General features: G+C 35.9%; 1 protein-coding gene across 1 annotated transcript in view; it reads left to right on the forward strand.

Annotated features, from left to right (window-relative positions):
• Positions 1-25,799, forward strand: part of LOC134529719 (BLOC-2 complex member HPS3) — a 66,516-nt gene that overhangs the window by 26,182 nt on the left and 14,535 nt on the right. Inside the window, exons 10-15 of the mRNA XM_063364091.1 lie at positions 8,141-8,267; positions 15,010-15,254; positions 17,302-17,472; positions 17,823-17,958; positions 21,951-22,421; positions 25,599-25,775. Coding sequence (XP_063220161.1) covers positions 8,141-8,267; positions 15,010-15,254; positions 17,302-17,472; positions 17,823-17,958; positions 21,951-22,421; positions 25,599-25,775 — 1,327 coding nt within the window. The remainder of the gene's footprint in view (positions 1-8,140; positions 8,268-15,009; positions 15,255-17,301; positions 17,473-17,822; positions 17,959-21,950; positions 22,422-25,598; positions 25,776-25,799) is intronic.

Below are 25,799 nucleotides of genomic sequence, written 5' to 3' on the forward strand. Positions count from 1 at the left end.
ATAAATCCATATTTTTTTGGTTTTGGTACCTAATAAAAAAAGCTGCACCTATCTGTGTTGTTATTTTAATATTTTTTTTTCAAGCCATAATTGCATAAATTTTAAGTCTGAATGAAAGAATTATAATTAATGCATGATTATTAATGTACTGGATTTTTTAATGTAATACTCAATGTAACCAACAAAATTGAAATAAATTAAATTGAATATAAAAATCTAATGCTTAGATTTGAATGGCCTATTTTAAAATTTTAAAACAATTTAATAATAATTTCCTGCTCCAGATTTTCAGATTGAAATATCAGTTAATAATTCAGTAATTTTTTTTTTGCAATTTTCTTAACTTATTTTTATATTGTTTCACTTTCACAAGGTTTCTTTAAAAGTCCCATTGGTAATGTCTATGTGTACACACTACAGGGTCACTACATGGGAGTTGGTGAAAGTGTGTAGCCTTAATTACAGTGGGTGCCACCATGTCTTGACTTGGGCCATGATGTAACCCAGTTGTGGAAAAATTTGAGACATGCCCCCCTGATAGTAATGCCTCGTGCAAAAACCTGGTCCGCTATCAACGTCGAACTCTAAATAAACTGGTGGGCTGTTGTGGCGACTCATCCTCATTAAACCTCCACGTACTGCCACGTGGTCGAAGAAAAACACTTGGTTTTAGCAGGAGTTTTTCATTCTACATTTCACGCTTCCGTTCCTCATAGTCGTTGACATTCAAACAAGACAATAGTTAAACAGATAAAAAGCCTTGTGGCACAAATCAAATTAGTCTAAGTCCAGCGCATTCACGTGGTTGGACGATACCTTCGTGTTGATTAAAAAGCCATGTGCAGGGTTCAGAAAAAAGTTTTAACTAAGCAGCCGACCTGAGGTGAGGTGGGCCCGAAGGATGAAAGAAAGAATTTAGTACAATGTAAGAATAAATCGAATTGGTAAATAAGTAGCGTACAACGATGATGTCCCTAGGATGCTAGGAGCATCTGGCTCGGATGGCAATGAAGTTAAGACTGGGCGGAACAGTAGCCACAGAGGGCGCTGGACGGCGTACCCACCCCAAGAAACAAACACTGTGGGGTTGTTTAAAATCGTGCCGCAGACATTGAAAGCTTCAGGCATAAAACAATTCACAAAATTAGAACATACTGTTAAATAGATACAAACCTTTTACAATATAAAAAAAGTATGAGAAAATAAAAAATTTGAGAACTTATCACTCAGGAGTGTGTTCAGAATGTCTAAGGCCACCTGGAGATAAATAAATAAAAATATGTTATGGATATGTAATTAGAAGCGATGCAAATGGATATAAAAGTCTGTTTTATTCATCTCCGATCTCATACACCCGACATGTTGCACAGATACATACAGCACACACAACTACCAACTTGCACGAAGGAAAAAATTCACAGTTGCATATTGTACTATAATAAACAAAAACATAGCCAGATAATAATTTACACATCTCAACACCATCCCTTAAATTAATATCTACAAAAAAATTCACACACACGTCATCGCATGAACTTGCCAACTGAGAAAAAATGATTACAGCACAAGTCCAAACCGTTTTACACATGACTCATGTTTTGTCCTGTTCAGAGGCTTTGTAAGAGCATCAGCCAACATATTCTCAGAAGGTAAGTACTTGACACTGATAGTCCCTGACTCAACATGTTCCCTTAAAAAATGATATCTGACATCAATATGTTTGGATTTAGCATTTGTTGCAGAATTCTTTGCCAGTTGAATGGCACCCTTATTGTCACAATAAACGGGAAGTGATTTTGGAACACTGTTAGGGTCAATATCCAACATTAGCTGTCTGAGCCACAACAGTTCTTGCACTGTGAATGACAGTGCCATGTACTCCGCTTCACACGTAGAAAGAGCAACAGTCTTTTGCTTCTTGCTGAACCAAGAAATTAAGCCTCCAGACAGTTTGAATACACAACCTGTCACTGAGCATCTGTCATTTATTTTGTTCCCCCAATCTGCATCACAGTAGACACTTATGTCACTTCCACCCTCTTTGGTATATTCCAATTTGTAGCCCACGGTGCCTTTTATATATCTTAGCACTCTTTTGACACCTTGCCAATGCACACTTTTATAATTGTTGTTGAACCTACTCAAGAGGTTGACAGCAAAAGCAATATCGGGCCTGGTGATCTGCGAAAGATATAAAAGACTCCCAATGGCCTCTTGATATGGAACGCTAATATCAAAGTTTTTTTCACCTTCAGTCTCGAAGTCCAGTCCAGGGTCAAGGGGGGTGGAGACAGGTTTGGCCTCGCTCATACCGAACCTCTCCAAAATCCTGTTGGCGTATTCCCCTTGGGACACCCAGAGCTTGCCTTCCTCTCGATTCCTGGTGATGGTCATACCAAGGCAATGGCTGACACTGCCAAGATCTTTCATGTCAAAGTATTTTTGTAGCGACTTCTTTTTTTTGTTCATGACCTCCCTGTCATTGGAGAAGAATAACATGTCATCAACATAGAGCGCTATAACAACAAAGTTGGCACCATCCCTGAAGTTGTACACACAAGGGTCTGCATTTGATCGAACAAACTTCAGGCTTGACAGTACTTCATCAACCTTTTTGTTCCAATTTCTCCCAGCTTGTTTGAGCCCATAGATTGCTTTCTTTAATTTCCACACCTTTGCATCTGAAGACAAGGTAAATTCTTTTGGAGGGACTACATACAGCTCTTCCTGGAGATCTCCATACAGATATGCAGTGTTTACATCCATATGGTCCACTTCTAAATTTCCTTTTACTGCCATCGACAGCAGGTATCTAATGGAAGGATACCTAACAACAGGAGAATAGGTTTCGTCGTATTCAATCCCATGGACTTGGCTACATCCTTTCACCACCAGTCGAGCTTTATATGTATCTGGTTCCCCATTGCTGCCGGTTTTTACTTTTAGAACCCATTTCGTTTTCAATAACTTAGCGCCTTTCGGTAGATCCACTTCCTCAAATGCACTGTTTTTCTCCAGCGACGAAAATTCCACCTCGACGGCCCTCTTCCACTGCTTTGAGTCCTTTCCTTGCAATGCATCATCAATGTTGATCAAGCCATCAGCCGAACTTGCAACTTCACTGTAATAAGTTTCGTGATCAGGCCAGACCTTGGGTTTGGGATGTCGTGTAGAACGTCGAGGACCATCTGACGCCTCCTGTTCCTTTTCTTCAGGTCGATCCTCAAATCCCAAGAATGGCTCTTCGTCAGGGTCATGTTCTGACGTGCCACCGTCATACGAAGGGGTTGAGCTTTCCTCGTTTTCCTGAGTAACTTCCACCGCGGGGGCTTCTGCCTGTTTCTCATTTGTAGGGGTTGGTTTACTTTTCTCACTTCCGTACTCAAGGAAGGTTACATCTCGGCTGACGGTGATGTTGTTGGTCTTAGGGTCGAGAAATCGGTAACCTTTCGTTGCATTGCAGTACCCAACAAAAATTAGTTTTACTGACTTGGAGTCCCACTTCTTCCTTAGTGCCTTCGGAATATGCACCATAGCTTCACACCCAAATATTCTGAGGTGCGACAAAGATGGCCTTCTGCCATGCCAGGCTTCGTAAGGCGTTATGTCTCCCAGAGTTGCTGAGGGGGAACGATTCATCAGGTATGCTGCTGTAGAGACTGCTTCTGCCCAGTAGTTCTTCTGGAGGCCTGCATCAAATAACATAGTCCGAGCCTTTTCAACCAGTGTTCTGTTGGCTCTCTCGGCCACACCATTTTGCTGTGGGCTGTACCTAACAGTGAGTTGATGAATGATACCTTCAGAAGACAGGAAACCCTTCATCTCTTCGTTCACGTACTCTCTGCCATTGTCCGATCTCAGCTTTTTTATTTTGCGGCCTGTCTGCTTCTCCACCATGGCTTTGAAATCTTTGAAGACCTTCGTAACTTCTGACTTGTCTCTTAGAAAATAGACATATACCATTCGCGAGTGATCATCGATAAACGTAAGAAAGTACCTGCGTCCACTAACCGATGATGTCTCCATGGGTCCGCACATGTCTGAATGTACAAGGTCCAGGATATTTTCTGAGGATTTCTTGCTGAGTTTGAAGGGCAAGCGAGATTGCTTCCCCATCACACAAACTTCACAAGGGTCCTTTACCACAATATCTTCACCTAACCCCTCAGAAATCTTGGAAAGTTTCAGCATCCCTTTACGATTCAAGTGGCCCAATCTGCGATGCCACAACAAACCTTTCTCTTCCGTGTAGAAACATTGTCGGGTTTCTGGTGTGTTCATGCAATAAATCCCATTTTTCAAATGGGCTGTGGAAACTAGCTCACCAGTCCTATCATCATGCACATAACCTCCTTCTTTGTTGAAGGTTACTGTGTGGCCCTTACTTACTATTTTGCTCACTGACAGTAAATTGACAGTTGAATTAGGTATGTGTAAAACATTTCCTACCTCCACGGCTACTGTTTCTACACCATTTAAGAACTTCAGGTCCACACTTCCCGAAACATCTGCAACCAAGTCTGACCCATCTGCTGCTAAAATTGTGCTACTAGTGGGTTTAACATCATACATTTTGCTTACGTCATTGACAATGTGCGTAGAGGCACACGAGTCCAGATACCACATCTCTGTGCTGTGTTCTTGTTTGCAACTTGCCGCTAAGAATGCTTTCCTATAATCACCGCTCCCTTTTTTTGCTGTTTCTTCCTTCTTAGAATCCCATTTTTTGCTTGGGTTCCTTTCTGATTTTTGGTGACAAAACTTAGCAATGTGGTTAGGTCTATTACACTTATAACATCTTAAAATCTTTTGAGGCTGTCTTTTAGCGTACAAAGCACTGTCTTCACTTTGACCCCAATCTTCACTCTTGATGTCTTGAAGAAGCTTCACTTTTATGGAGTCTCCGGTGATGGGTGTCCCAGAATTCTCAAGGGCCATAATCATTGGCTTATACTGGTCTGGCAAACCAGCCAAAAGCAAGGTCCCTACCCATTCTTCGCTCACATTGAACTTCATTTCATTCAATTTGAAAGCGGTTGTTATGATCTTGTCGCAGTAATCATCAACAGATTTGCACTTCTCCAGATTTGTTGTAACCAAACTTCTGAGCAAACCAACACGCCTTGTTAGGCCAGAGTCTTCAAATGCACTCTCCAGTGCCTTCCACGCTTCCGCAGCCGTTTTCGTGTCACGGATATGGGAGTAATTTGTTTTATCAACAAAAAGAATAATGCTTGAGTGGGCCTTTCTGTCCTTCTTCTTCCACGAGTCGTCGACCTTGGCGGTATCCGGCGCTGTCTCGATGACATCCCACAGGTCGTCGTGAACCAGATACGCCTTCATGGCGAATTTCCATGTTGAGAAATTCTCCCTGCCAATTAATTTCTCAACCATCGGCAATCCCGAACCCGGAGTGCTCATTGTGATCGTAACACGTTTTCGGCGTGTGAGGTTAACCGGCCATACTTCGCGCACTTCGCGAACCGAAAAATGTTTTTCCCGAACTCACGTAAGCACTTTTTTGTTGTACTATATCCATTTGCCTACTGGGCCCATAACCCTTGTTATGGATATGTAATTAGAAGCGATGCAAATGGATATAAAAGTCTGTTTTATTCATCTCCGATCTCATACACCCGACATGTTGCACAGATACATACAGCACACACAACTACCAACTTGCACGAAGGAAAAAATTCACAGTTGCATATTGTACTATAATAAACAAAAACATAGCCAGATAATAATTTACACATCTCAACAAAATAGATATTATTTATGTAGCTGTTTATAACTAAAATAACATAACCTTTGGGAATACAAAAAATAAACCATGTCACTTATTCGTACTTATTTTAATACAGTATGTCCATAAAAGAATGTTCCAGTTCTAAATTTTAATAGTATCAACTGTAAGTGTTGTAGAGATTTGGTTCTAGGTCACAATTAAAGTTTAACTCAAACTGTTTTAGATAAATGCATACGCGAGTACTGCTTTCTTGTTTTCTCACTTGCAGCACCACCTATGCAAAATGGTGACTCCTGAGCTTAAATCGTTTTGTGTTCAGCTTTTTGCTAAGAGTGAATGTGTAATTTCAGCCCTCCCCATTGGAATCTCTTTGCACAAGAGTGGTTGAACATCGAAGTCCCTGACCATTGGATTGGTCATAATGGTTGAGATGACAGAGCTCTTTTACGCTGGCCTCCACGTTCACCTGACATAACGTCATGCAATTTTTTTGCTTTGGAGCTGTATAAAAGATTGTGTCTATGTTCCGCCGCTACTTAATGATTGGCCGGAGTTGAGACACAGAAATGAACATTATTCCATTCCATTATTCCATTACTCCAAATGTGTTAACCAAGAAATGGGTTTTTAGGTTGGATATGTGCCGTATAAATAAAGGTGTATATATTGAACATTTGTAAGAAAAACTAGGTTAGTTTACCTTTTATGAACGATTAGTTGTAAATTAAACTGTTATAATATACCATTGAAACTGGGACATTTTTTAAGGACATCCTGTATTTAGGGGGTGAGGCAACAACTCTTAACTTCCTCCCCCTCTTCATCTCGAATGAAGTCACGCTGTTGAAAAATGGCCATGCACGTCGCTGGCGGAGATTTAGAGTTGTGGGTGTAACTTTTTTATGTTATTGCATAGCTGTTAAAAAACTGTAAAGGTAAATACTGTACACAGTTTATAGTAACAACCACATTCCAACAAAATGATATTTTCTGAACATCATTCTCATGCATAATTTAATGAGAATTTTGATGCTCCAGTTTTTCTTGTGAAGTGGTTGTTTCCTTGATTGACCAAGAATTATTTGTTTTGTTGCTATAAGTCTTTATTGTCATATTGATTGAATTAATCTGATGTTTTTTTATGAACAGTGATCATTTTTAGTAGAAAAATTTGTCTTCTTTGACATTCTATCTCAGTTTTATGGTGTTTGTACATTAAAACTATTTTAATGTTCTTAAAATATATAATGACACACTCAGTTTCTCACTAAAAATGGTGGCCACCGTTTGAAAAACAACACATTCCAAAGGCCACTTTGACATATCATTAGGTACTCTTGAATCTCACTTCTGAGAACTAATCCAGCTTAACTAGAAACTGATTCTTCAGTAACTGTCACATTATTTAATGTCATGTTTCATGTATCTGTTTTTCACACTCATTCTGCTTTTTGTGATTTTAAATGGATAATGTAAATTTTGTGAAAATTTTGTAACTGCAAAAAAAAAAAAACTAATGCATTGTCTGTATTCTTGAATATATTTGCAATGAAATTGCAATGTTGTTATGGCATAAGGTTTGTGTATGGTAATGGTTGGATCGAGAAATGAACAAAAAAAATAGTTTACTATTATTGTTGCAGTTGTATCATGGCTTTGAAACAAATTCTCTTTGGCGGATCTGTAGTATTCTATTCATATTTGGTGTGACTGTAGTATGATAATTTTTTCAATAACTCTGGCCAAGACAAAGAATTGCTCTAAACTGCAATGTCTTAAAATTAAAAAAAATAATATGCATTCCTCTCATAGAACAAAGTGATTGAACTACTCCATACAATTTCGTTTGGCAAAAATCATTGGTTAAGTTCTGTTTATCATTTATGTGTAAACATTTGTAGTTAATTGGTGGCTTAGTGTACTTGAGTTTCTGGTTCTGAATTGGTACGAGAAACCATTGAAATCTGCAATAAAAAAAAATAAAATAAAAATTTATTCTAAAATATTTACTACAAATATTAAATGATTTTCATTTTCTTCAAGTCTAAGTAAAAACAAATAAGTCATTGACTTAACTTTATAATTTTTTAAAACTTCACAGAGATATCTTCAGTATGTAGACTTGTAGAGTAATCAGCATTTGCTGTGATTGATATTAATACATATGGGTCTCTTACCGATGCGCACCTTGTTCACATGAAGCTTTTGAATGATAGGAAGACAGTACTGGGAGCAATTCCAACATGAAATTTGTCTCAAGTTTCACCTAAGCTTCCTTTAGAAACAATAAAGGGTTATAGTTTTTATTATTTTTTATTCCATAATTTTAGTAATTATGTACTACATATATATATAATATCTTAACACATTTTTTTTACAATTTGCTTGTAGAAGTGAAAATGAAGATGAGTGGAAATTTGCAATGCCATACTACACTATGAGCAATTTAACTCCCATTGAAGTGGTGGATAGAGTTAAGAACATTGACATTCCTGCAGAAGCATTATCACCAAATCAGGTATACTTTGTTTTTAAATTTTATCTGTAACTGCTGACTTTAACTTCCTGATATTTTACAGTTTGTAGTCAGTATGTGACATTACTTTAGTATTTGGTTTTGCATTTCGTAAATACACCACGTGTTGTGATTTTAATGTCAGGGCATTTTATCTAAAATATAATGGTTCTTGAAAAATAAGGAATTATTAGATGTGCTTTGGTTAATCTTGACAATGTGATGTTGATGTGTTCAAGGTGCTCCACGTAGCTGGATGATGTAATTAAAATGTCATTCACGTACGCTCTTGAAAACGTCTTACAAGATGGTCCCAATGTCGTAATGAGGCATCTCATAAATTTGGCAACCGCTTTACAAAGGCCAAAGCTTATCACTCAAAAAATAAATTGTTGATTCCTAAAGGGAAGCGCAGTTAAGATTCTGTACTGGGTCAGAAAATCTGCCCGGAGGATTAACAGTTTTACCAAACCTCATACAACTAACACTGAAGTTATCTTGATTTTGCCTAGACCTTTAACGTGTAACAGTATTTGTTGATTGACTATAAGATTTGACCTTGCTGTTATGCCTAAAATTTTTAACAACTGGGTACTGGTATCAAGGCACTTTAACTCTATTCCCCTCAATTAATTTGATCAGATTTTGGCTAACGTCCCACTATGTAACAGTACATGTACTTCCAATGCATTTACCTTAAAATTTTATTCGGGACATAGTGTATTCATACAGTTATTAATTTGGTTTGGAATATCATTAGCTAAAAATTCACTCAATTTTACTCAGAATTATGGTAGAAAGAAAACTTGAATATTCAATGCAATCATACTTAGGTGTTGTCCAATTCAGCAGTTTATGGTTTTCCTCTATTTCGTAGGTATGAATCAATGATTGGGGCATTGCGTCACCAACCCTGTCTAGTTTAACGGTTGATTGGAACCCCTGATCTGTCTGAACAGGTGGGATACTCATCCCTGAATTCCCGAATACATCGAAGCTGACAGGTTAAAAGATTCATTGACTCCTGCCACATGAAATACCCTTCAATATTCCCTGACAATGATGATGCTTGATTAGGCAATGATGTGGTTGTGCAGTTGATAGTGCCAGACACTGAGAGCGGGCCGGGTCCAGGGGATTTGGGCAGTTTTAAGAGGGATACGAGTCACGCCTCACACGGGCGACGTCACGGCTCCAGATCGAGTGTGTCTACTGGGTCCGTGCCCCTATGCACGGTGGTGCCCATTAATTCGACCATCCATCCACTAACAAGACCCCCAGCCACGTCAGTTTGAACCTTAAATTCATCATTATAAGGTAGAAGATTATTATAATTAACATTACTATGAGAGTACATACCACAGAGCACTAATCAAAACAATATTGAAAGTAAATAAATTACTGAAAAATGCATTTCCACAAATACTAACCTAGCAAACAATGTGAAAATAGGTAAAAATGTAGTTTAATGACTTTTACAGACCTGCCAACTTGTACGATTCTGCCGTAATTTGTACGGGTGATTGCAGTTCTTACGTTTTTACGGGGAGCGGCATTAATTTTACGCATTACGTTTCTTCTGGCCTGAAATTCTACATTGACCACGGGGCACGGGCTAGCGTTTTCAATCTCGTGCCATAAAATAGTGTACTTGCATCGGTAAATACCATATATACAGTTTTTGTACCGTATTTTTGTTGGAACAGTGCAGTGTTGCCAGGTCTACCATTCACCAAGGCAGGAGATTGAACCGTGAAAAAACAGTAGAAAGAAGTAGATATCCTAAACATATAGCTTTCCTTTACAATTAATTTAGTAAACCTATTTTTACACACATTTACTTTTAAATTAGTAAAAAAAACTTGTTTCACAAACATTACATATTAAGATACACAAACCACAAGAATTTTTTTTTATTTTCACTGACCTTATAAAAAAGTGATGAAAACAAAAAGTTGTTTGTAGCCTGCTCCTTCTTCAATTACCAAAATGTCCCTCATCATTATCATCATCATCATCATCATCATCATCATCATCATCATCATCATCACTGTCATACATTTGTTTTGAACTCTCTTAATTATTGTACTAGTTACATCAAAAGAAAAGCATTCGGATTTAGAAACTAGTCTCTTGGCGTGTAACAGACCGCATACTGTCTTTGAAGATAGCATGTTCCTGGTTTTCGTTTTCATCAAATTCACTGCTGAAAACACTCGTTCCGCTGTAGCACTCGAATGGGGTAGACTCAAAAGACTCCAAATAAATTTGGCTAGTAGAGGAAATACCTGGTTGGAGTCTGCGTATGATTTTTTACGGACACTATCCCAGAAATCTTGTACTGTGTCTTTACTGCCACTACTACCACCAATTTCCGTATTACGTAGCAATCGCTATTCTGTATCGAGTTGTTGGATCTCATTTTCTTTTATTAATCTTGGAAACAGGGAAGCCAGTGGAGCAATAGATTGACAAGTTTATATTTTAGTAGGATCTAGCACTTCAAGCATAGTGAAAATAGGATCATTGAAAGGAAAACGATCTGTAATCTGTTTCACAGATTCAATGTAGAAATCTAGGCAACGCAATTTGAGAAGTTTCACATGCTGCTCAGAAAGTTTTTTTTTTTGACAAAGAAATATTAAATTTTGCCCCAAAATAGACATTTTCCAATGGCAGAAAAACTCTAGGATCTTTATAATCAACTTTATCTACATCAATGGATCTTACAATTTCTGGTTTAACATAGCACTCGAGGAGAGTTTTTAATACAGAAACTACACTCGGCCTCAAATTTTGAATTTGTGGTTGCTCACTCTGCATTTGCTTGTTCAGGATATTGAACATAGGCAAAACAAACTGAAGAAACTCAAGATACAATTTGTTGAAGGGTGATTTTAATTTTTGAAGAATGGCATCTGATGCTAATAACTTATCTTCAAAGGCAGTCTGGGTGAAAAAAAGTACGAGGGCATCATAATGCTCCAAAACCCGAGATACAACTAACTCAAGGGATAACCATCTTGTCTGACTTGGATGCAACAGCTTATGTGGCTTTTCATTCACAAAACTTTGAAATTCTTTGAAGGATTCAATACGTTTAGAACTTGAATGAAAATAATTGAAAATATCACGGACCAAATCTTCCGGTTCCCTTGGAAGCTTCGCACAAGCATATGATGAACACAAATGGAATGAGTGGCAAATACACCTCATTATAAAAAGGTCGGGCATGTCGTTTTTCAAAAGAATAGATAATGAATGTCTTTTACCCATCATTACACTAGCGTTATCAGCAGCGAAACCGATTAGGTTTTCTTTGTAAGGAATATTTTCCTTCTCAAATGACTGTACCAAGCTGTTATGCAAGTTAACAGCATTTGCTTCACTCACAGGAATGAGATCGTAAAATGCGTCAACTACAACCCCTTCTCCAGAATGCACTCGTACGACTACACATAAATGTTTGGTAGAACTTGTGTCAGTTGATTCATCAACAATCACCGAGAATTTATTTTCCCTCAATATATTGCAAAGTAATTCCTTACTTTCCTGCCCTAAAACATGTTTAACAATGGCAGTTGCTTTAGTTCGGCCACACTTGATTTTTTTTTTTTTTTTTTTGCAATTTCAGAATCAGGGAAAACTGATCTAATAAGGGGTGTCAAGTGACATTATATTAAATGAAATGTTGTGTTCTGCTACAAATGCAGAAAGACGAATTTCAGCTTCTTTGACTTTATTACTTAAATTGGTTGCTTGAGATGCAAATGAAGTTAATGTTTTTTGACCAATAAGTTCCTTTCCACATTGCACATGTTTATCAGACTCTACATGTCTAATTAATGTACCTTTACCTCCAGAAGCAATGCTAATATCACAGTTACATGACTTACAATATGCAAAACCGCATCCTTTCTTGCTAGACTGTAACCAACCCTTAAACAACTCTTCGTTTTCCCACTCACGTTTGTACTTCTGAGAATACTTCACCTTTTTACTCATAACAAATAATTAATAATCAATTCAGCGATATCAAAATCCATTCATAATAAACAACGGCACACTTTGTCCGTGACACCACATCGTCCGAAATTATTACAGGCGACCGCGAGACAATAACAGTAACATAAACTGTTTCACTTCAAAGCACACAAATCTGATGACTGATAAACAGAGTACCGACAGGCGACAGTGACACGACACGATGACGACACAACAGACGGACGAGACGAGTCACGAGTGACGACAGCTTTATCTCAACTTAAAAGGGCGCCTGGGGTAGGGAACTCCCGGAAAACGATACGCTCATGCCACAGCCACACACCACTAACGAGGGGAAAGTCCCTTAGGTAACTATCAGAGATTCGATTTAAATGTATTTCGCAGTAAATCGATATATCGCAGTGTGACACTAAAATTTGAACTGTTGCAGGCTAGAAAACTCAAGAACATAAAAATATACACTTTTTAGTTAAAATTCAAGCCATTTTTGTTAATTTTAATAAAAAAATTGTTGAGGCAGGAAAAAGCAGTAGATTTGCTTGACTTTTCGCTTTTTGGCAGTAGAACAGTAGATTTTTTAAAATGCAGATCTACTGCAAAAACAGTAGACCTGGCAACACTGGAACAGTGCCGTTAATGTCACGTACAATACCACAGTTTTGTAATGGTTTTTACGGCAAGAAGAAAGGAAGTACCGATTTTAACGTGCTGCAAGATTGTTTTAACCGCATTTTGTGGTACATGTACTGTAGTTTACAGTACAGAATACCATATATTTGCACTGACCCGGCGACATTTTTTGCCGCGCTTCCACGTTACTGCGCTGTGGTGAATACTTTAGAAATCGTTAGATTCAGACATCAGACATCGTAATTGTAGACTGGACAGTCGTATGTGCGACATGTGACGTCATTCACTTTAAGATAGTAACCTTTATCAATGGGATAAGGACACGGACCATCCAGAGGCCACAGGTTCGGACTGTTGTAGATGGGCCCGTCGTGTATGAGATTGCAGGTTATGTCCACGCGTGTAGTGTTGTGTTTGATAACAAATAGTGGTTTGGTGTACATTAATTAAAAACTATAGTGGTTCAGTTAAAGCAAAATATTTACGATACAGTTATGTTTGGAAGTGTATTTGAGTTTCACATACATTCCGTTATGTAGTGAAGCAAGAAAGAAATAAAGTTGTTTGAGTCAAGGCGTCGATTATTTTTCTTAATATAGTACTTATGTGCCAACAAAAGGTATAAAATGTGCTTAAATATGTAGTTGAGCGGTATTTGCGAAAAAAAAAATATTAAAAATCTGAAAATTTATTATATGCTCTTTAAATTCATCTTTTCATTAAAGCCGGCGGACCATTTTAATTAATTAGGCATTCACGAACACACGGCAAAATAACAAAAATGGCAACGGTCGAATGATTACACACATCTTCTATAGCATAATTAAGAACGGCGATATCTCATAAAGTATTTAGAATTTCTTATCTTCGCCGGCTTTAATGAAAAGAGGAATTTAAAGAGCATATAATAAAAGTATTTTCAGATTTTTAAAATTTTCTTTCGCAAATACCACTTAAGTACATATTTACCCACTATCCATATCAAGTGTGCGAAACATGTAAGTAATTTCAAATACCAACAGGAAAATAAAAAGATATAACACTTACTTTGGTACAAATAGTGTTGAAAATGAGGTTATTCAGGCTGAGTGTTTGTTCACTTGTTATTTTGTGGAACACAACATACCCTTCAGTGTTGCAGATCATATTGGCCCACTGCTTAGAAAAATGTTTCCTAAGTGTGATGTGGCTAAACAATATAGCTGTGGTAGAACTAAGACAACTGCCATTGTTAATGAAATGGCTTTAGATGTAGTTTCTAATATTGTTGACCGTTTGCAAAATGGGCCATTTTGCCTTTCACAGATTCTTGTTCCAAACTTCATCCCCTCGTGGTGACATATTTTGTTAAGGTTTTACATGTGTTTGCATTGGCATAATTTTAACTTGAGTGTGGCAAAATTCAGGGGGGGAAAATAACAAACATCATACAAAAGATTGGTAGGTAAGTTGGTTTTCAAGAATTCTTAAAAGAAATAGTGAATTTTATGTTCAGCATAAGAAAATTAAGTTGTGAAAATTACTTTTCATCTTGTTTGTTTAAATTACGGAGAATAGCATTCATTTGCATAATATGTGATGTTTGTGTGTAAATATGTGTATAACACATGTTTCCCACTTATTTATGGTGAACAAATGGTGTGTATAACTGACATGAAATGCCGCGACCTATTTACACACTTTTCGGAAAATTTTAAAATCTTACTGATAAGCAACTTTACAAGTTGGCAGGTCTGCTTTTACTAAATAAAATGCTAGATATCAAAATTAATTAAAACGGTAATAAGAATGATAAAATGCAAATATGGAAAACTTGGTCACCATGACAAAAGCTGAGGAGGGCAAGGTCCTGCAATGCTACAATCTGAAATAGTTTGGTATTGCACAAGCAAGTTTTTCCATTCTTTTTAAAGTTCTTAAGAACTTGTGATGGAAGTACTAATTTATAGCAGACATTTGAGTTGCTACAATCTTGCAGTAAATTCTTTCAAAATAATTAAAAACTATTATTTAAAATTATAACTTTTGAATTGTTACAGTATAGCACTAGCTAAGTGCTATACCCTGCTAATATTCTTGTATTTGTTTATTTTTTTAAATTTGATTCTAGGTGAAGAGTGATAGGTATGTTCCAGGTTTGATGAGTTATTTGAAAACCTACCTTTTACGTATGGACTGTACATCAGGTGATACATTGTTTTCACCAGCTGTGCCAAGCTTTGCCCACACTTTGCTTGACCTTTTTGAGGAGCATGATCCAGGACAGGTGTCAACTTTAGTGTTGCGATCCAGCCTTCTTAGGGAGTATGCAACAGATAGAGTATTGAGTATCATGAAGAAACAACTAAGTACCAGGTGTGTAGAAATAATTTTCACTATGAATGAAATAGGGGTGCACGAGTACACAAAATAGTCACCGCACAAACACAATAGTCATCATAAAAGAACTAGTTACTGTAGAAGTACCATAGTTACTACAGAAGCACGGTAACTACCACCGTAAATAATCTGATATATATTGGGCAAATGAAATGTTACAGCATTGCTACTTCCCCCATCGAGCATAAGCACAATATTATCATACATACACTGTGAGGTATGAACTTGAATATTTAAAATAGTAATAAAATTATAGTGTCAATTAAAAAATTTTTTTAATGTTTCATATTAACGTCCTAAATTTGAAGTCTTTATAACTACAAAGCAACTGGATGAACATATTTTAGTTTCCTTGTGCTTCATAATATAATTTGAGAGAGTTTTTTTTTTTTGATTAACGGGTTACAAATTTTTGTAAGAAAAATCCAGATAGCTAAATTACATGTAATTACACATTTTGAATTTTATTTTAAAAATCTAAATACTATAGTAGGGACTGTAGGCTATTATGCAGTTAGCACTATGAAAGTGATTCAGAAACCATCCGGAGATACAATTTAGAGTGTGTACTTTTGTGCCACTATTTTCTGTTATTGGAGTTTGAAAGTAAAATGCCAAAACAAAAAGTTATGCTGACTACTCGACTCTAAAATAATAGATTTTTTGCACCAGTAGACTCGACTCGACTGAACTGTCATTAAAGTATGCTACTCATGCATCCCTAGAATAAAATATTATTTTTTTTAACTATGTGTGAAATGTTAAAATTCATTTATTACTAAATTCAATAAAATTTATGAAAACATATTTAAACAGGACTAAAATATGTAAATGGAATTGATGATTGTGATGAATGACAAGGGGGTTGGAGATTATTTTAATCTTTTAATTAGGATGTAACTTTTTAAATATTGTCTGTGAATCAAAACTTGGCCAAATAACTATGTACTTAAAACCTCCACCACTCTTATATCAAAATATTATTTGTCATAGAGAATATTTGCTACAGTAGACACCCTCTTAACCGGACTCCACTTAAAACCGGCCACTATGAGTTTGAGATGAGATGACTCGCGGACTAACCTATTCAGTTCAGTTGAGCTGCTGATTTACTGTGGTGTTGACCATTTGTTTACTGGATATAGTTGACATCATTCTTAGCTCGTTCCCCATTTCCTCCAATGATTAATACAACAATTAGCAAGTAGCGTGTTTAAAATGACGAAAAAAACTTTAAAAAATAAATTTTACATTTTTCTAAAATTTTAAAACTGCCTCAGTATAAAACATTTATTTGGTATTTTGCTATCATGCTGTAGTAAACATGAATGGAAGTTTTAAGTTTTTGTTTACACTTTGGTAAAATGTTTGGTGTTTATAAATTTTCCTTTTGCCTTCTGAGGTTTATCCTAACTTAGCAGTATTTCATCGCACAACTTCTGTGTAATGTCTGGCTGCCAGATGTGTTACAGGATCAATGTGTTTGCCTATCTTTCAAGGGTTCGTAAGTTTGTTTTCTCACCATAACTAAGGTAATAACAACTTAGAAAACTTAACTTATAACTCGTGTACAGCAGGATTGCGCAACTAAGAATTATCACATGTTTTGAATACATAACATTGAAAGTTTATAAGTGAAAAATCCCATAAACTGAGGACTGGCATAAATTAAAGAATTCTATCTTGGGTGTGTTTAAGTTATATGTTCGTGAGTTGTGTATATTTAAGTTATGACAGTACACTTGGAATGACATACAGTGGGATTAGCTTGTCATTCTTAAAACTGGTTGGAGACACTAAGGGGCAGCCTGCTCAAATAGTGGTCTGCTAATCAAATGAAATGCAGATGTAGTTTCAAAGATAGCCAGCAGGCACAGGTCAGTGTGCAGACTAAGGCAAAATGACAGCTCATTTTTCACCTTAAAATAATTGTTTCAGCAGCATTTAAATGGTTATTTTGGTATGTACTTTATAGTCACTTTTACACTGAATCTGCATGACATAACTTTTTTTTAATTTTCAGACCAGAGCCTGAAGCAAGTGATGCCCTAGCACTAGTCCTGTTATGTATCCAGAAAGGTTCACCTGAACAAGCTTGTGCTGTTTTGGATTCATTGTCCTCTGACCAACTAAGTGATATTTTAACCGTCAACTACCAGCTCATAATAGAAAGTGGCAAAATTTCTGGAAATACGTAAGTAATTTTGTCTTCAGATATGTTGTTTTGTTTGTGACTAAATCTTCAAATTTTTTTAAATATCAATGATGTTGCTACTGGGTTAGTTACTAAGGGTATTTTTTTTTTGTAATTAAAAGTTACATTTTAGTGCAGTGTGTAAATAAATTATATTTATTCCATCTAACTTCCATATTTCTAATAAAAACTGTTGTTAAATGTTGCCAGATAATTTTGTCTGAAATCCTGAAATCTTATGTTCAATGAAATAGCATATCATGTTACAAACTTTGAACTTGCAGTTATTTTACTTTTTTTTTTTTTTTTCATACTGCTGCATATTGACACTTTTTTGTGTTTTTTTACAGCGTAAAAAGCAGAGGGTGCAGTTTCACTGAGCTGTCCTCTGTTCTTATAGAAACTAAACCAGATGTAGTGGCACAAGTTCTCTTCAACTTGGTTGCTGCCACAGAAGGAGCATTAACACTTCAACAAGTTTTACAGGTAATAATATAAATAATTTTTATTACCATCTGTGAATCAGCCTGAAATTAGACATTAGGTGAAACAAACTTCAACAAATCAACATTAACAAAGCATAAGAATTCTCCCTTAACTGAACTCTGGTAAAACCTAGGATCTCCTTAACACCCAAGCAATAAGAAGATAACCCAATGTTATGAACAAATGCAAATCCAAACCAACAAAACTTTTAGCTAAGTTAAAACAGCTAAAATACTTTAAAAAAAGAACCTAAGTTGGCACCAAAGCTCAAAACTATGGTGTAATAAATGAATTATTGATTACTAACAATAAAAGTTGTTTAACCCCAACTTCAAAGACAAAGCATTATAGCTTCATTGAAATTTCATTGAAATAAGGCGTGACTCTCAGTTATTTCAATGAAATAATGTTGCTACAGACACAACATTTGCAGTGGTTGTAGAAAATCATTTAATTAAACGTACCCTCCTTTATCGCATAATCGTCGCGCTCGCGTCATCGTCGCACCCATATTTTTGGTCGTCAAAATTTGGATAAAAAAAACCTCTTGTGTAAACGTCGCATTATGTTTTTGGTCCCGCTATTAGATTCCAAGCGCTTTGTGTGGGTATTTTTTCAGTATAAAACAATGTATTTTATTTATTTATTATTTGTTACATGCCTACCTACAGCTTATTGCCTTGGGTGGTAGGCACGATACAAACAACACAGATACATACAGACAGAACAAAACAATACAAAATACAAGACAACAAAACAAAACGATACACACAACATGCAACATTTAACAATTAGTAAATAATTTATTTGCAAATTTTATAATGTAGAAAATAAGAATAACACAAAAAATAAAACTAACTTGAAACAATATGATTATTAACCACAAGAAAGAAAAAAAAATTAAGTTAGGAATAGTTGTCTTTTTTAAAATTTTATTTTTCTATCTAATTCAGGAAATAACCTTGCATATTTATTGTAATTTTTAGTTATTCTGTTTAATAGATCATTTGTTTTACTTAACGTACAAATTAAAGATTGATTACGACTATTGAAAGTAGGTATTCTAATTCCAGTATTGTGAAGAAAATAGTTACAATTAATTGTATTTTTGTAACAATTGTGTACAAATAATGCATCTAATATTTCTCTTCTTAATGGTAAGGAACCAAGAAGGGAGTGTAAATCTACATTTAGATTAATGTTACTTTTTAGGTTTATAATTTTGATCAGTTTGAATTGTATTTTATCCAATTTGTCACTATCTGATTTATTAATGTTATTCCAAATCAAAGAACCATATTCAAATTTAGATCTCACCAAGGATATATAAAGACTAAGTGTTGAATCTAAATTAGATGCATTAAATGTAATATATTTAATCAACGCTAACATTTTATTAGCATTTGATCTAAGTGTTTCAATATGATTGTGAAAGAATAATTTTGAATCTAGCAAAATACCTAAGTCTCTGACACAGTTTGATTTTGCAATAGTACGATTGTCTAGTTTATATTCAAATACAATAGGATGATATTTTCTTGAGAAGGTTATTGCGGTGGTTTTACTGTAGTTAAGTTTAACGAGATTAGTCTTACACCATGCAACAACAGAAGAAATGTCATGTTGAAGTAAGTGACAGCCATTTAATGAAGTAATTTTTCTATATATTTTTAGGTCATCTGCAAATAACAGACCAACAGAATAATTTAGTGCTTTGGTTATATCATCAATAAAAATGTTGAAAAGAAGGGGAGAAAGGGTACCACCTTGAGGTACTCCAGAGTTTGCCATACGTAAATCAGATTTAGTTTTATTAATAGAAACAAAGTATTTCCTATCTTTCAAATAGCTGGCAAACCATCTGATATATTTGTCGCTCAATCCCATAATGGATAATTTGCTGAGTAATATCTGATGGTTTACTGTATCAAAAGCCTTTGCTAAATCAAAATAGCAAGCATCCACTATAAATAAATAAATCTAATATTTATTCGGACATTACCTCTTACTTATTTAATTAACGGAAATACGTACAGTGGAACCTCATTATTACGAGTACGGAATACTACGAGACCTTCAAGTACGGAATACTACGAGACCTTCGTTGTTACAACAGTTTTGTAATGCACCGTCAGTTTGACTACGTAAATCATAGTAAATTAAACCGGTTATTATGAGTACCTCCTCGTTGGCCCTTTCATAAGTACGAGTGATTTGAATGGCATTTTCAATAAAGGAAAAACACCGTCAGTTAAAAAAATAATGTTCATGCAGTAAATACAGACAGCTATGTGGCTACGCGGGCGCCAGACGGACTGGGTGGAAGGACTGGTGACAAACAACATGCACTCTCTCTCTCTTTCCCTCCCTCTCTTTCCCTCCCTCTCTTTCTCTTGACGGCGCCAGTTGCTTCCCATACTAAGTCGGCGGAGAGGTAAATCTAAAAATAGACCATCCTACACCCTTCCTTTCTTCCTTCCTTTGCGCCTTTTTTTTTCTTCACCGCTTCACATATCTTCCCTCCTTGATCTCGAACAGCGCCGGTCTTTGTATCAGGCCATTTCATTTGCAATTAAATCAAAAACCGTTGTAGATACAAAAAATTCCATAGAGACACTTTCTATTCGTAATTTAATTTGCTAAAACTTTTATTTGACACATTTTTTCACTATATTACACCGTTTTCAAGTAACGGTGTGAATTTAAGACTGTTTGGATGGTCCAGAATCTAACTTGACTTTAATTTTTTATATTCGGTTATTACGAGTACTCGTTACGATGATTTTTGCCGTCGTTGTCAGCTCTCGTAGTAACGAGGTTCCACTTAAGTTGTCTGATGTGTAAATTTTCTTTTAAAAACTTTTTAAACTTTATAATTTTCATCTTTTCATCTGCGTCGCCGCGGTGTACCGCTTACAAAAATGTAGCCAGCTCTCGTTGCAATCATTAATGTTTGGTTATGTTGCTTCCTGTATAGAGCGCGCACACGTAGCAGAATATTGATATCTCTCCGAGTGCATGCAACGTGCACGCTCTGTTTGGTTATGTTGCTTCCTGTATAAAGCGCACACATGTAGCTGAAAATTGATATCTCGCCGAGTGCATACAACGCACGCTCTCTGTCGAGTGCCGAGTTAACTACATCTGATGGCCTGCGCTCTTTTGTGGAGTGTGTACTTACTGCGGCGATAGTTAAGCGTTCGTTCGGCTTGTATTTGGATTACAGATCTTGTTTTTCTTTTTAAATTTGAAAGGTTTTTTGTTGCTTGACTTATTAATTTAAATAGTTTGGCGTGCACTTTTATACTTCATGTTTTAAATAAACGTACTTTCCATGAATTGGTTTTGTTTTTATGAATAACTTTATCTAACTAAAAAAATTTTTTCCGCATAATCGTTGCACCCCTACTTTTCAAGCTTGATTTTAGAATAAAAAGTGCGACGATTATGCAAGAAAACACGGTAATTCAGATTTTCACTGTTCAATCTTAAATACTTAATTATTTACAAAAAAAATGTTGTTCAGCCCCAACTTCAAAGACTTATACCAGACTTTGGAAGCACTTTAGACCATTAGTCGTATTAGGTTTTCAACTTATTTTGTCGTGATGAATCTGCAGCCAAAGTTTGTTGGTTGAATTCAGGTTCACCTGTATAGCTATCAGATGGCTCTCTTTACTGCGATTATGGATGTTTTAAATAAACCTTCAGTTATAAATATTGTTTTAGTTATTGGCTAAACCTTTTTTGCTCTCCTTATAGAATAGCATAAAAGTGGGAATGTAAAAATAATTAACTTATAAAACTAAAATTAATTAATTCCTCTATTCTGACGTAGTAAATCTGTTAAATAGTGAAAGTAGTTAGTGGATCTTTCATGTAACTTTGTTTCTTGACATGTTCATGTTCATAACAGCATCTTAAAATTATTTTTTTGGCCTTCTTTTCTATGTTAACTGTGCAGTTTGGTAATACAAATCTTTTATGTGCAGGTATTTCTGGAGTATTTGCCTTCAAGAATAAGTATTGCTGGTTCTGCAACAAGCTTGGTTGTACAAGATTTTTTGGAAAGATATTTTTTGTGGTTTTATAAAAATCTGCCAGAGCCTGTTTATGATCCTCCTACTGTTGAAGCTTTGAAGATACTTGTTAGATCATACCTCAGTAATTTGCAGTGCTCTGATACTTCATATTCAAAATCAAGACCCATGAAACAAGCCACAGTAACAAAATCACATCTTTCGAAGAAGAATGTAGGTGATCAGACAATACCTGTGTCATCTAATCAAGCGTCTGAAAAATCAGGTCCTGTTTTATTCTTGGATCTACGTTCCAAATTTCTGGATAAAATGCCACCCTTTGCAGCAGATTTGTGCAAAAGGCTAGTGTCACCACATGAAATAGAGAAAGAGGATGTGGAAAAGTATGGCAATCAAATTAAAGAAAGTCTCATCAAACTACAGGTAATTAAAAAAATACAAACAGAATATTCTTATAAAATGCCAATTTAAGCATGCAGGGCATGTTAAAATTGGCCATAATATCAAGTATTTGATGAGTTTTCTATAACTAATGTATTTATTTACTTAATTTTTTTGTGGTGAAGAACAATATAATTTTTTAAGTATTTTACATGCTTGAATGTTCCTAAAAGAATTCATTTGCATATACTGTGTGAACTGACGATAAGGTAAGTTTAAAAAGAATATAAATGACTTAACTGTGGGTAATTCACATTTTGTACTTTGATTTACATATTGAAGAGTTTCATAAAAAGACTATTGTGAATGCTAGAATGTGGATGTTATTTATTTACAAGAAATATGTATAAATAAAAAACTTGTTGTAGTCCAAAAGTTCCATTTCTAATGTCATTGTGGTGTGTGAAGTTTATTTCATAGTTAAGTTTGTAAAACTGCCACTATAAATTTAAAAGCTTATTTTAAATGTTCTGAAGAATTTAAATAATTGCGTGGCGAAGCCTTCCACCCAGAGTAGGCCCCAAAGAGAAACAAAAAGGTTTAAAAATATTAGCATATATGGCGGATGCTAAACGATCAGTTGAACTAACTGTGAAGTCGACGAGGTGCAGAAGTCGCGTCCTACCCCGGGTGGCGATCGGAAGAGACTGGGCTGTGGTCAGGGTGTCATGGCGGCAGTAAGCAGCTGAATTACCATTACAGACTTGCCAACTTGTACGATTTTCCCGTACAATGTACGGAAAACGACTTACTTGTACGGTTTACGGGGACGTATGGAAATCTTCCGGATTTTTTGCATTTTGTATTGTAGGTATGTTGGTGAAAAGTGAAACGTTAGTTGCTCGCGCTCATGTGTCATGTTTAGGCTTACTGGCAATTTTTTTTTATTGTGATTTACTGTTAGTCACGCCGTACCCTTTTCGCCGCCAACCAATACCAATATTTTCACAAATAGAAAATATACTGGTAAGTTTTGGATAATTAACGTACTACGAATACGTTTGTTTGGCCGTCTTTTGTTTAGATAGCTGTATGCAGCTTGCAGCGACAGTTGCGCGCGCACAGGTCAGTGTAAACAACATGGCGTCTCGCAGCGCGTGCCTTTTTTTATATGCATATATGCTTTGCCAACTCACGTAGAAAGTTATTTTGTGCAGTGGATCTAAATCTGGTTGACATTTTTGTGCTCACACTTTCGCTCTCCGCCCGCGAGTATTTTATTTCCTTCATGTAATAATATTGTTGATAGTTGACGACGCTTCAGGTTGAAAATGCCTCCAAAGTTGAAAAAACAGTATATGCAAGTTTTCCTTGACGTTTACGCGAAAGATTTTCCGTGTATGATTAAATCTGGAAAAGGAATAAACTTCGCGTTTTGTTCGATTTGTAGGTGTGACATAAATATCGGACATGGTGGCAGAAGTGATATAAATGCTCACTTAAAATGTGCAAAACATGTTTCGAATATTATGAGTAAGGAGACGAGTTGAAAATTTCTTGACTACTTTGCTAGGAATGAAAAATCTGACAGTGCTGTGATAAATGCTGAATGTCTTTTCACAAGTTTTCTTGTGGAAAATAACATTTCGTTAAGTGTTTCTGACCATGCCGGCCCACTCTTTAGGAAAATGTTCCCAAATTCTGAGACCGCCAAGAGATACGGTTGTGGTAGAACTAAGTCGACAGCTATTATGCAAGAAATGGCTGCATCTGCCACCGAGGATATTATTTCTTTGTTGCAGTCTGTACCATTTTCGATAGCAACAGACGGCAGTAATGATTCAAATTCTAAATTATATCCTTTGGTAATTACATTTTACGATGAACATTTGAAGTCTGTAGTGTCCAAATTGCTTTCGTTGCGATGAACATTTGAAGTCTGTAGTGTCCAAATTGCTTTCGTTGCCAGTTTTAAAGGGGGATGCCACTGGCCGAAATATTGGCAACCTAGTAATTTCAGAATTGGAACATTTGAATGTCCCTTTAACACACTTGCATTTTCTGCAGATAATGCTCCAGTTATGCTGGGAAGCAAAAATGGTGCAGCTTCTGTGTTAAGGGAAAAACAAGAAGCGCTTATTGTAGTTGGGTGTCCCTGTCATCTGATTAATTTGGCAGCGGAGAAGGTAGCTGCTGGCCTCCCTTGTAATGTCCATGACATTTTGATAGATGTCTACTACTAATCTTGAAAAAAGTTCAAAAAGAAAAAAAACTGCAGAAAAGTTTTGATAACATCTCTATAAGGACATCAGTTTTTACAGATACTTGTTCCAAAACTCCCGTGAGCATTTTACGCACTTTTTAAACATTTTTGCTTATTGTACTATTTGAGAATTTTAAAAGTTGGCAAGTCTGCCATTAGGCCTCTCACAAAGTTATGGAGTTAAAAGTAATGTACAAAACTCCCCCTCTAAAGTTAACAACATATTACAGTTAATTATTATACAAATTTATTACATAAAAGATTAGTTGTCAATTACTAAGTTGGGTTAGTTCGTAAGTGGGCCGCGCACGGCGCTGCTCTAACCTCATAAAATAACTGAAAGACATATACACTTGGGGTTGAGAGTAAAGAACAATTACACTTATCTTAATTAAACTACGTAATTACTTTAGGGGTGCTTGGCATGGCGGACCAGTGAACGCATGTTGGTGGGCGGTTTGAAACAGATGGTGATGGTGGGGGGAGAAGGGGCCTGCGGTGGATGATCGGGCTTAAGTGAGGGTGTAGCCCTGGACGACATCAAATTAAAGTACTATTAGGCCCTAGAACTGCTTTTGACCATCCATGCCAACTTAGTAAAGACTATAACTAACATTAGATGAAGCATTACCGAACACTAGGCGGGAACTGTTTTATTCCTTAATTCTGCATATGGCTCTTTGAATGAGAAGAAGATAAAGGTGCTAAAGCTACTTCTATCTTATGAGTTTATTTAAAATGTACAGCTTTATCATAAAAAATGTAGTAAAAAAATTCCTAATTTTAATATAAAATGTGGAATCAAATGATGTTCATACTTTAACTTTAATACAATATTATAATGTGTGTATATTTGATATAATATTTAAAATATTATTGGTAACTTATACTAAGACTCAACTTTATCATCACTGTTATCATTGATATTTTTTGACAATAAAACTTTTTTTTTTCAGTCACTGCTGTGCAGCAAAAAGTTGCCCAAGGAATGTATTGTTGAAGTTTATCAGTTCCTACATACTCATCCACAATTGCTTGGAAATCTGAGTCTGCAAGTATTGTGTGTGACTACAAAAGAAGCAACCACTATTTTACTTGATTTCTGTCCACAAGCATTACTACAGTATTCTAAGGTATGCAGTCTATTTTTGTAATTT

This window comes from Bacillus rossius, chromosome 2, assembly GCF_032445375.1.
Source record: "Bacillus rossius redtenbacheri isolate Brsri chromosome 2, Brsri_v3, whole genome shotgun sequence".
NCBI lineage: Eukaryota > Metazoa > Arthropoda > Insecta > Phasmatodea > Bacillidae > Bacillus > Bacillus rossius.